This window comes from Choloepus didactylus, chromosome 2 (assembly GCF_015220235.1).
Source record: "Choloepus didactylus isolate mChoDid1 chromosome 2, mChoDid1.pri, whole genome shotgun sequence".
In the NCBI taxonomy this organism is placed as follows: domain Eukaryota; kingdom Metazoa; phylum Chordata; class Mammalia; order Pilosa; family Megalonychidae; genus Choloepus; species Choloepus didactylus.
Window position 1 is genome coordinate 118,464,343 of NC_051308.1, and position 11,214 is coordinate 118,475,556.

The window sequence follows — 11,214 nt, forward strand, 5'->3', positions numbered from 1 at the left end:
ACAGAGTTACCATGTGATCCAGCCATTATTCCCCTAGAGATATATCCAAGAGAAATGAAAACATATGTCCACCAAAAACTTGTATGTGAATATTCATGGCAGCATTGTTCATATATCCAAAAAATGAAAAAACACAAATATCTATTTACTGATGAAAGGTAAATAAAATATGGTACATATATACAATGGACAATTATTAAGGCTTACAAACAATGAAGTACTAACACATGGTACGACATGGATAAACCCTGAAAACCTATGCTAAGTGAAAGAAGCCAGAAACAAAAGATCACATATTATATATTTCCATTTATATGAAACTTCCATATAAGGAAATCCATGGACACAGAAAGTATATTAGTGACAGTCTATGACTGCTGGTTTTGGAGGAAATGGGGAATTACTACTAATGGGTTCAGTGTTTCTTTTTGGGGTGACAAAATTGTTCTACAATCTCAATGGATTGGAGAGAACACAAAAGTTGTGAGGCTCACTACAGGTGTAGCTATTTATCCTCATGGAATGGTTTAACACAGTTGTCAAGAGATGCTATACTATGAGAGCACTGTGATGATCATAGTCAGAATAATCATATTTTTCTCTGAATAAGAATTATACTCCAAAATGAAAAACACTGAGCTAATCATTGATTTCACTCTAGAACCTCTGGTCAGCAATCAACTTCCTCAGGGATCCCTTGACTTCCTTGTTTCTCAGGCTGTAGATAATGGGGTTCAACACAGGGGTCATAACACAAAAGAGTACAGAGACCAGGATGTCCATGTCCAGTGAGTAGCCTTCATGGGGCTGGTCATAGTTGAAGTTGGCCATTCCAAAGAAGACGATCACCACTGCGAGGTGGGAGGCACAGGTAGAGAAGGCTTTGCTCCTGCCTTGAGCAGAGGAAATCTTAAGGATGGTGGAGATGATGAGTATGTAGGACACTGCGGTAAACAGGCAGGGACTCAGGCCGATGGTGGCACTGGCCACGTGGAGCACAGACTCATTGACAGAGGTGTCTGAGCAGGAGAGCTTCAGGAGCAGTGGGATGTCACAGAGGAAGTGGCTAATCTGGTTGGGCCCACACAGGGTGAGGGTGGCTGTCAGCACTGTGTGTGTCATGGAATTTATCAGCCCGCACAGCCAGGACCCAGTCACCAAACACACACAGACCTTCACGCTCATGAGGACTGGATATTGAAGAGGGTGGCAAATGGCTACATAGCGGTCATAAGCCATAGCAGCCAACAAGACACCCTCAGTGCCAGCACAGGTCACAAGGAAGAAGATCTGGGAGAGGCAGCCCTCGTATGAGATGGTCTTCCTCTCTCGGAAGAAGTTTACCAGCATGACTGGGACGGTGGTGGATGTGTAGCAGATGTCCAGGAAGCTCAGGTTGCTGAGGAAATAATACATTGGAGTGTGAAGGGCAGGGCTGACCCTGGTGGCCGTTATTATGAGGATGTTCCCCAGGAAGGTTGTCAGGTAAATGACCAGGAAGATCAGGAAAAACAACCCCTGTAGCTTGGGGTGGTTGGAAAATCCCAAGAAGATGAATTCAGTGACATCTGTTTGATTGTTCATTTCAAAGGCCATCATCGCTAGAAAACAATGAGAAAAAAGTAACCATAATGAGATTGTACAGAGGATACTTCAAATGGGTTTGTAAACTTGCAAGGCCATGTCAAATTACAATGGACATGGAGCATCCTGGGCAGTGGAGGGGAGGTGTGCAGGGCTGTCTTCAGGGAGACCATGAATTCTCACTCAGCACACCTAGAGAGCTCAGGCTCAGGAGCTCCTGCGTGGATTTGCATGGCCTCTGGTGGGTAGGAATAAATGGAGACTTGGTTAAAACTTGCTAAAACCTGCTAACCCGTGTGTTAGAGTGAGCTCATTTTTTACTGGCTCGGTAATAGCCTTCTCCTATCATTGCATTTTTTATAAACAACTTATTTTTTCTGAGAAACATTTTTTCATTACAAAAAAATTAAGAAAATGCAGAAAGTTATAAAAAAAGAATTGAACCACTCAAAGAATCAATGCTACTTTACAGTGTATTCCATTTATATTTTTTTTATTTCTGCATATGAAACTTGATCTCTGTTTGTAGTTTTAAAATATTGAGAACACAATTTACCAAGGATGCATTGTGTTCCCTTATACAAGATAAATTTAATATCTCACCTCTGTTTAAACACTTAGATTGCACCCATTCCTTTTGCTATTATAAATACTGGAATGAACATTTTCATACATAAACATACATGAGCATCTCTGATTATTTCTTCAGAAGAATATTTTAAGTCTTTGCTTTTTAAAGTACATGATTTTATATTTATCAGTATGATTATTTATCTTTTCATGGCTTATAAGATTGGAAAAATTTTAACCAATCATATATACTTAGGTATGTTTCCTTATTAAGGTAAACTTTATTAAACCAAGGTTTATCCTCAGTAAAACCTTGCAGGTTTCCTGAAAAAAAGTTGATACAATTACTAACTTTCTATTAAGTTATCCATTCTAATCTGCGAACCATTTTGTGAACTATGTTTTCTGTATCATTTTTGACCTGGAAGCTAGGTGATATAGTGGAAAGCACATGTAGATTGAAATCCTACTTCTGCCACTTATTAGATGTAGACCATGGATAACTTAGCTGACTTCTCTGTTCCTCAGTTTGCTCTTTGAATTCTGATATTAATACTGTCTATATCACAGTTGTTGGCATAAGCAACATGGGATAATATAAACAGTGTGTTCATTACATAATAGGTGCTCAATCAACTACAGCTATCACTGCTATTATTTTCAATCCACACAAAAATATTTTCAAGACAAAATATTTTCTTTGACTATACCTTCCAAATATATACAAACATGACCACTTTCACCACTGATATCCCAGTCCAAGCCACCATTTTCTCTTGCCTAGACAACTGCAGCTCTCTCCCAGCTTCCTTCTACCCTGTCTCCATTTAGTCTGTTTCCACAGAGCAGCAGCCAGAGTTTTCATAATGAAGCTAAATCATGCCACACCCATGGTCAAAACCCTCCAGTTGTTTTCCATCTCATTTAGAGTAAAATCCAAAGATCTTACCTTGTCCTGGGATCTGACCTCTGACCTCTGACCAATGGGATCTGACGTTAGTTCCAATCATTACTCACCTTTGCCCATTAAGCTTGAGCTGCACCGGGCAATTCCTGCGTTTTTTTTTTTGTTTGTTTGTTTGTTTTGTTTTTGTATCTTTATATTTAAAAATAAGTATAAAATATCCACAGAAAAATGAGCTTTTTAATTATATATAAATGACCCATCAAAATTAATGGGCATCTATTATTTACACCCAAATAATTTTATATATTTTTTCTGTTTTACTTCAAGACCAATTATCCTCTCATTTCTCCCAGATCTGAAAGGGTAGCTTCCAGAAACATGATTCTTCATAGCCTTCTACTGAAGGTTTGATTTGCAGTGAAAACAAAAGTGAGCTGTCCACCAAGTTTGGGAATTGCTTGCTCTATTCTCTAGCTCCATTCCCTTCTCTATTCTCTCTTGAGGTACATCTGAGGCTCTGGAATCAGCAGTTATCTTCCAAATCTGAGATATCTAAATCTGTCTTGATTTTTCTTTTGCTGATTGCCAACAATCCCTTCTCAAATTCTTCTTCAGTAACTTTGCCTTTTTTTTTTTTTTTTTTAACTTTTCCAGAGTCTTGTATCATTAAGAAGTTCCTCCATGTCCTCATCTTCAATATCAGAACCCTCCTCCCTTTTCCTTTTCTCATTCATTTTTTTTTTCTTCTTTTCCTTTTTTGGCTTTCTGCTCTGACCAACCTTTGTTTTTGATGAATTTTCTTCTCCCTTCATTTTCTGTTTTCTCTTTTCTTTGTTGCTCCAGTTGTTTTTGTCTCTGCTTTTCTCCAATTTTATCTTTAAATGGAATACTATCCACAGGAACAAAATCTGGAAACTGCTTTCCTATCAGTTCTGGCATCTTGGGCATCCTTAGTAGGGCAAAACCTCGAGCAAGAGGAGCAAAATCAAGGTCCTTCAATCTGAAGATGAGGTTGCATCCGTGCTTTACGTAAGCTTGGACATATGACACAGAAGCTTTCCTTGCCTTTTCAAACATAGATGTGTCTGCCAGGGCTGAGGACCTCAGCTTTGGAAATAGGTCATCTGTGTTTCTCTGCAGTTTCATTTCCTGCAGGGGCCATTTCTGGTTAGTTGCAAGGAAACTGATGTATGACTCTTCCATGGGGAGGAGGAACCCCAGGGCACTGCCGCCATGGCCGATACCGGCTGTGCAGCCGCAGCGATGCCTGAAGGCATTTGCATTGCTGGGAGGTCGTACTGCAAAGCCCAGTTAACCTCAGGAATATCGGAATATCTACTCCCCGAACCATCACATCAATGTGCACTAAAATTCTGCTTTGCAACTTGCAGAACTCCATGAAGATCTTATTGCACTTATATTTCATTTTTCCATGGATGCACATTATCTTCACGTTCCTCATCAGGGCCTCCAGAGCCTTGCTGTAGTATTCCACACTGGTGCAGGTGCATGTAATAGTTCTCCAAGTGGGATGGGGTTTTCTGGGTGCTGGTTGCCATGCCCTTCTCCTTCACTGAGATCCAGACAGGATTCCGGAGGCCTGCTCTCACCTGCGCTTTCCACTTCCTGTGTCTGAGTGACAGAGAAAAGGCCTGTTCTCTGTTTTGGCAAAATCTCCAGAATGGTGTTTATACTCAAATCCCATGTCCTAGGGTCTGTCTGCTTCATACAACACGAGGACATCAAGGGATTTCGCACAGCTAGCCATATCCCGCCCCTCGGCCTTCCTTCTGAACGTGTCCTCGAAGTGACCTGGAGTCGCCACAACGAGATTTCCACCTTGTTCCTTAAGCCTCTCAACATCTTTTCCAGGGTTCCTGCCTCCGATCCAAAGAATCTGGCTAAACTGTGGGAAGTGCTTCGTGCAGTGCAACAGGACCTTGTTTATTTGAAGAGCCAGTTCTCCTGTGGATGTGATGATTATAGCACCGACCTGATTTTTCTTAACTTCTCTTCCCTTCTCAGGAGGATCTCCAGGATGGGGGTGACAAAAGCAAGGGTTTTGCCACTCCCTGTGACCGTTTCTGCGGCCACTCTGTTTTTCATGAATAGAGGGATGGTTGCTAATTGCACTGGCATCACGTACGAGAAACCCAGCTCCTGCAGCGCCCCCAGCACCTGCGGGTGCAAGGGCACCGGCCACGACTCCTGGGTACTCTCCACCCTCTTCCTGTTTTTAAACCTACACCAAGCATATGCCTGCTCTGGGGGTTGGTACTTGATGTTTCTTCTGCCAGGATCATGTTCCCCAGATATTTGCATGGTCCATTTCCTAATTTCATTGAGGTTTTTTTTTTCTTTCTGAACTGCTATCTCCTCAGGAATACTCTCCCTGACAGTCTATTAAAATAACAGTCCTATCACTTTATATCCCATAATCCTACTTTATTTTTATTTGTAGAAGTTATGCTCTACCTAGCATGAAATTATTTATTCTATTATTCTGTTTGATCCTGTTTGTAGAATAAGCTCTGTGAGGTCAGGGCTCAGTTTTGTTCACTCTCCATTACCAATATCTAAGATATTGCCTGGCATACAGTATGTGCTCAATAAATATTTGCTGAATGAGTGAATGAATCTATATTTTTAAAATATTCTTCCTGTGAGAAAATCTAGTCTAATTCTTTTCTATTTGGCCTAATTATTCTTCTTTGTCTCTCTCTCCTGACCTGTGGATATCAGTCCATCATGGTCTTTTAATATTTAGAATAGGAAACTTTATAAGGGAAATTTTAACATCTTACTTTCTGTATCAGCTTTTTATATAATAATTCTCATTAAAGACAAAATAAATATAAAATATAGCTTATTTTTATTTCTTTCATACAAAGTACCAGTTATAGTAAAAATTATCCTGGGAACACCAGCAGATATGTATTACTTAATTGTCTTTTAAATGTGCCCTCAAATTCATGTCCCTGAACTACCAAAGGAACAGAAGAATTTAATCAGCAACATTGCTCTGCAACCTGAAGAACAGTCACTATAAACTCTACGTAGTAAGTATTAAACTGGGAACCATACCCTAGTATATCACATTAGGCAGTGATTTTTGTAAACTCCAAAATGCATCTACCCTTTACTATCTTAAAGTCCTTCAGTTGCCTCCATTCTTTATCAAATTAAGTTCAAATTCTTTCACATAGCTTCAGGACAAAGATCCAAGTTTGTGAAGTCTCAAAACATATAGTTTTGGGGGTTTCTTTTTTAAAAATATGAAATTTTACTTCTGCAAAATTTTCAGTAGCATACTCATGTGAACATATTTCTAGGGAATGACCTAGGACCTTGTGCAGGACCTGTGCGAGCTAGGGCTCTAAGCTTAAGTTTAAAAGGTAAATCTCTCTTTGCATATTACACCACATTGGTTAAAGTTGTGAACTCTAGAGCCAGATTTTTTGGGATCAAAAGTCATCTCTGGGAGGAGGATCTAAGATGGCTGCATAGAGAGGAGTAGAAACTAAGTAGTCCCCCTGGAAGAACTTAAAAAAAAAAAAAAACAGAAACAACTAGTAAATAATCTGGAATAACTGGGGGGGGGACAAACATGACCGTCCACTCATCATACACAAATCCGAATTGTCAGGAATGCCCGAGATCACAGCATAAAATCTGCAAGTAAAAACTGCGGCTCCAAATCGGGAGACCCCTCTCCCCACAGCCTGAGCTGCAAAGCCTCATGGTGCCAGAGAGAAGCTTTCTCCCAGCAAGCGAATATAGCTCAGCTGAGCACCAACTGGGGTTTTAATTAGCAAGTGTGAACTGCTCACTACGAGGTATGGATCCCCAAGAAGCAGACAGAGGCTTTGGGTGATGACTGACCTTGGAGAGCTGGAGGGTCACCTCAGACTAGCTCTGAAGGGGACTCTCTGTTCCTTTTTCAGATCAGCCATTTTCAGTTCCCAGTGCTGTGACCCAGTCAAGGGTATAGCACAGGCAGAGAGAGACCATTGAAATGCTAATGACCTCCCCCTAGGGGGGTCTATCTTCTGTAAGAGAAAAGTGGTGGGGCCCAGCTCTACTACCTGCCTTTCATTCAGAACTTGGGGAAAAACAGCCACACCTCCTTACACCAATAAAGAATTACAGGCTAACAGGCACTACCTGCTGGGCAGAAAAGCACAGTGACCAGAGGCATCACAGGGTGTACCAATTTTCTAAGACATGCCGTCAGGGAAACTGGATACTGAATATTTCTTCCTTCTGGAACCTGAGCCCATTCTGGTCCGGGGAGGCCTGATTGGGGTAACCAAGGTAACCATGCCTAGACAACAGAAAATTACAACCTACATTAAGAAAAATGAGGTTATGGCTCAGTCAGGGGAACAAACTTGCACTTCAACTGTGATGCAGGAATTGAAACAACTAATAATAAGTCAATTCAAAAAGTTTAGGGAAGATTTGGTGAAAGAGCTGAACCGTATAATGAAAACACAGGACGTACATGAGGTAGAAACTGAAAGTTCAAAAAACCAACTGGCGGAATCTATGGAAATGAAAGGCGCAACACAGGAGATGAAAGACACACTGGAAACATACAACAGCAGATCTCAAGAGGCAGAAGAAAACACTTAGGAACTGGAGAACAAGGCACCTGAAAGCCTACACACAAAAGAACAGATAGAGAAAAGAATGGAAAAATATGAGCAAAGTCTCTGGGAAATTAAAGACAAAATGAAAAGCAAGAATTTACATTTCATTGGTGTCCCAGAAGGAGAAGAGAAGGGAAAAGGGGCAGAAGCAATAATAGAGGAAATACTCAATGAAAATATCCCATCTCTTATGAAAGACATAAAATTAAGGATCCAAGAAGCACAGCATACCCCAAACAGAATAGATCTGAATAGGCCTATGCCAAGACACTTAAGAATCAGATTATCACATGTCAAAGATAAAGAAAGAATCCTGAAAGCAGCAAGAGAAAAGCAATCCATCACATACAAAGGAAGCTTGATAAGACTATGTGCGGATTTCTCAACAGAAACCATGGAGGTGAGAAGGAAGTGGGGTGATACATTTAAGATACTAAAAGAGAAAAACCACCAACGAAGAATCCTATATCCAGCAAAACTATCCTTCAGATATGAGGGAAAGCTTAAAATATTCTCTGAAATATTCTCTGAAATATTCTCTGAAATATTGACAGTTTGTGAACAAGATACCTGCTCTACAGGAAACACTAAAGGAAGCACTGCAGACAGAAAGGAAAAGACAGGAGTGAGAGATTTGGAAAACAATGTTGGGAGATAGTAGCACAGCAATGTAAGTACACTGGACAAAGATGACTGTGAATATGATTGAAAGAGGAAGGCTGGGACCATGTGGGACACCAGAACAAAAGAAGAACAATAAACACTGGGACCGTGTAACTAAGGGAAACCTAGGGTGCTCAACAATTGTAATAAAAGGTACAAATATGCTTTTACATGAGGTAGAACAAATGAATGTCAACATTGCAAGGTGTGCTGGTTTGAATGTATTATGTCCCCCAGAAAAAGCCATATTCTTTGATGCAATCTTATGGGGCAGACATATTGGTGGGGATTGAGTTGGAATATTCGGATTAGGTTGTTTGCATGGAAATGCATCCCACCCAACTGTAGATGATAACTCTGATGAGATATTCCCATGGAGGCATGGCCCCACCCATTCAGGGTGGGCCTTGATCAATGGAGCCATATAAATGAGCTGACGGGCAGGGGGAACTCAGTGCAGCTGTGAGTGACATTTTGAAGAGGAGCTACAGCCAAGAGGGACACTTTGAAGAAAGCACAGGAGCTGCAGATGAGAGACATTTTGAAGACGGTTGTTGAAAGCAGACTCTTGCTCCAGAGAAGCTGAGAGAGGACAAATACCCCAAATGCAACTAAGACTGACATTTTTGAGGAACTGCAGCCCAGAGAGGAACATCCTGGGAGAAAGCCATTTGAAACCAGAACTTCGGAGCAGACGCCAGCCACGTACATGCCTTCCCAGCAAACAGAGGTTTTCTAGATGCCATTGGCCATCCTCCAGTGAAGGTACCCAATTGCTGATGTGTTACCTTGGACACTTTATGGCCTTAAGACTGTAACTGTGTAACCAAATAACCCCCTTTTATAAAAGCCAATCTATTTCTGGTGTTTTGCATCCCAGCAGCATTAGCAAACTAGAATACAACGTGTTAAAAATAGGGTGGGATTGGGAGGAAAATACAATCAATGCAAACTAGAGGCTAGAATTAACAGAAACATTGTATTATGCTTCCTTTAATGTAACAAAGGCAATACACCAAAGCTAAATGCATATGGGGGGTTGAGGAATAGGGGAAGGGTATGGGACTCCTGGCATTGGTGATGTTGTCTGAGTCTTTATTCTACTTTAGGTTAATGCTATCTTTCCTTTTGTCACCTTCTAGCTATGAAGTTTTTTTTTTTATTTGTTTGTTTGTTTTTGTTTTTCTCTTTCTCTTGCCTTTTTCTTTTGCCTGTTTGCCTTCTTTGACTCTTTCTCTGTCTTTGTGGAAGAAATGGAGACATTCTTATATAGAGAGTGGCAATGGTGCTCAATACATAAATATGTGACTATATGGTGAACCAACGATTGTTTACTTAGGATGGAATATATAGTGTGTTAACAAAACCATCTTAAAAGAGATGGGTTGGTGAAGAAACCTTGAGGGCAGTATATTGAGTGAAAAAGACAGACATATAAAGGCAAATATTGCAGGGTCTCACTGATGTGAACTAATTATAATATGTAAACTCATAGACATGAAATATGAGTTACCAGGACATAGAAATGAGGCTAAAGAATGGGGAGTGGTTGCTTATTATGAGCAGAATGTTCAACTAGGGTGAACTTAAATGTTTGGAAATGGACAGGGGTGAAGGTAGCATGTTGTGAGAATAACTAACGGTGCTGAATGGTGTGTGAAGGTGGTAAAAAGGGTAAGCTCAGAGTCATGCATGTCACCAGAAGGAAAGTTGGAGGTTAAAAGATGGGAATGTATAAAACAGTGAATCTTGTGGTGCACAATGTCCGTGATTAACTATACAAATATTAGAAATCTCTCTCACAAACTAGACCAAATGTATGTCACCATAACTAGATGTTAATAATAGGCATATAGGGAAAAAATATATACCTATTGCAAACTATATACTACAGTTAGTAGTATTTTAACATTCTTTCATTAACAGTAACAAATGTACTATACCAAAACTATGAATCAGTAATGGAGGGGGGCATGGTTAGGTGTATGGGAAGATCTGAGTTTCCTTTTTTTTTTTGTCTTTATTTCTTTTCTGGAGTAGTGAAAATTTTTAAAAATTGAAAAAAAATTAATTATGTTGATGGATGCACAGCTGTATGGTGGTGCTGTGGGCAACTGGTTGTACACTTTGGATCTTTGGGTAGTTGTATGGTATCTGAACAATGTCAATTAAAAAAAATTTTAAAAAGTCTTCTCTGCCATCCCTTAGTTATGTTACCTTAGGCTAATTACTTAATATCTCTTTGCTTAATATTTCCATGTCTAAAATGAGGATTAAAATAAAACCCATATCTGAAATGGAATAATAAAAAATTATTTAATCAAAAAGGATAAATATATGAGCAAATATAAAATAATCTATATGTAAACAATTTTAAAAATAATAAAATTCAAAACAAAAATAATATATTGGAGGACTTGTAACAGAAATGAAATATATAACAACAGCAACACAAAGGGTGGGAGGGAGACTAAATGGAAAAATATTTTGTAATGTTCTTGTATTGTTTACTAAACAGTAAAATATTAATTCAGGGTAGACCATATTAAGTAAATGGTGCGTAATGTAATACATAGAGTAATTACTAAAAAATAATTTAAAGGGCTATATGCAAAAATCAATAAAGAAGATGAAATCAAATTATGAAAAAGAAACAACCTAAAAGAAGACAAAGAAGGACAGAAGGGACAAATAAAAAATGAATAACATTATACTAGATCTAATTCAATCATACCAGTAATACCAGAAAATAAATATGTACTAAACACTCCGATAAAAAGACAAAGATTGTCAGATAGGATTTTAAAGTGAACCAACTATATCCTCTTTATGAGAAGC

General features: G+C 39.3%; 1 protein-coding gene and 1 pseudogene across 1 annotated transcript; both read right to left on the reverse strand.

Annotated features, from left to right (window-relative positions):
• Positions 1-657: 657 nt before the first annotated feature.
• LOC119513132 (olfactory receptor 5V1-like) lies at positions 658-1,599 on the reverse strand. The gene has a single exon (XM_037808058.1). The coding sequence runs from the start codon at positions 1,597-1,599 to the stop codon at positions 658-660; it is 942 nt and encodes a 313-aa protein (XP_037663986.1).
• Positions 1,600-3,584: 1,985 nt separating this feature from the next.
• On the reverse strand, positions 3,585-5,383 carry LOC119513136 (annotated as a pseudogene).
• Positions 5,384-11,214: the final 5,831 nt, after the last annotated feature.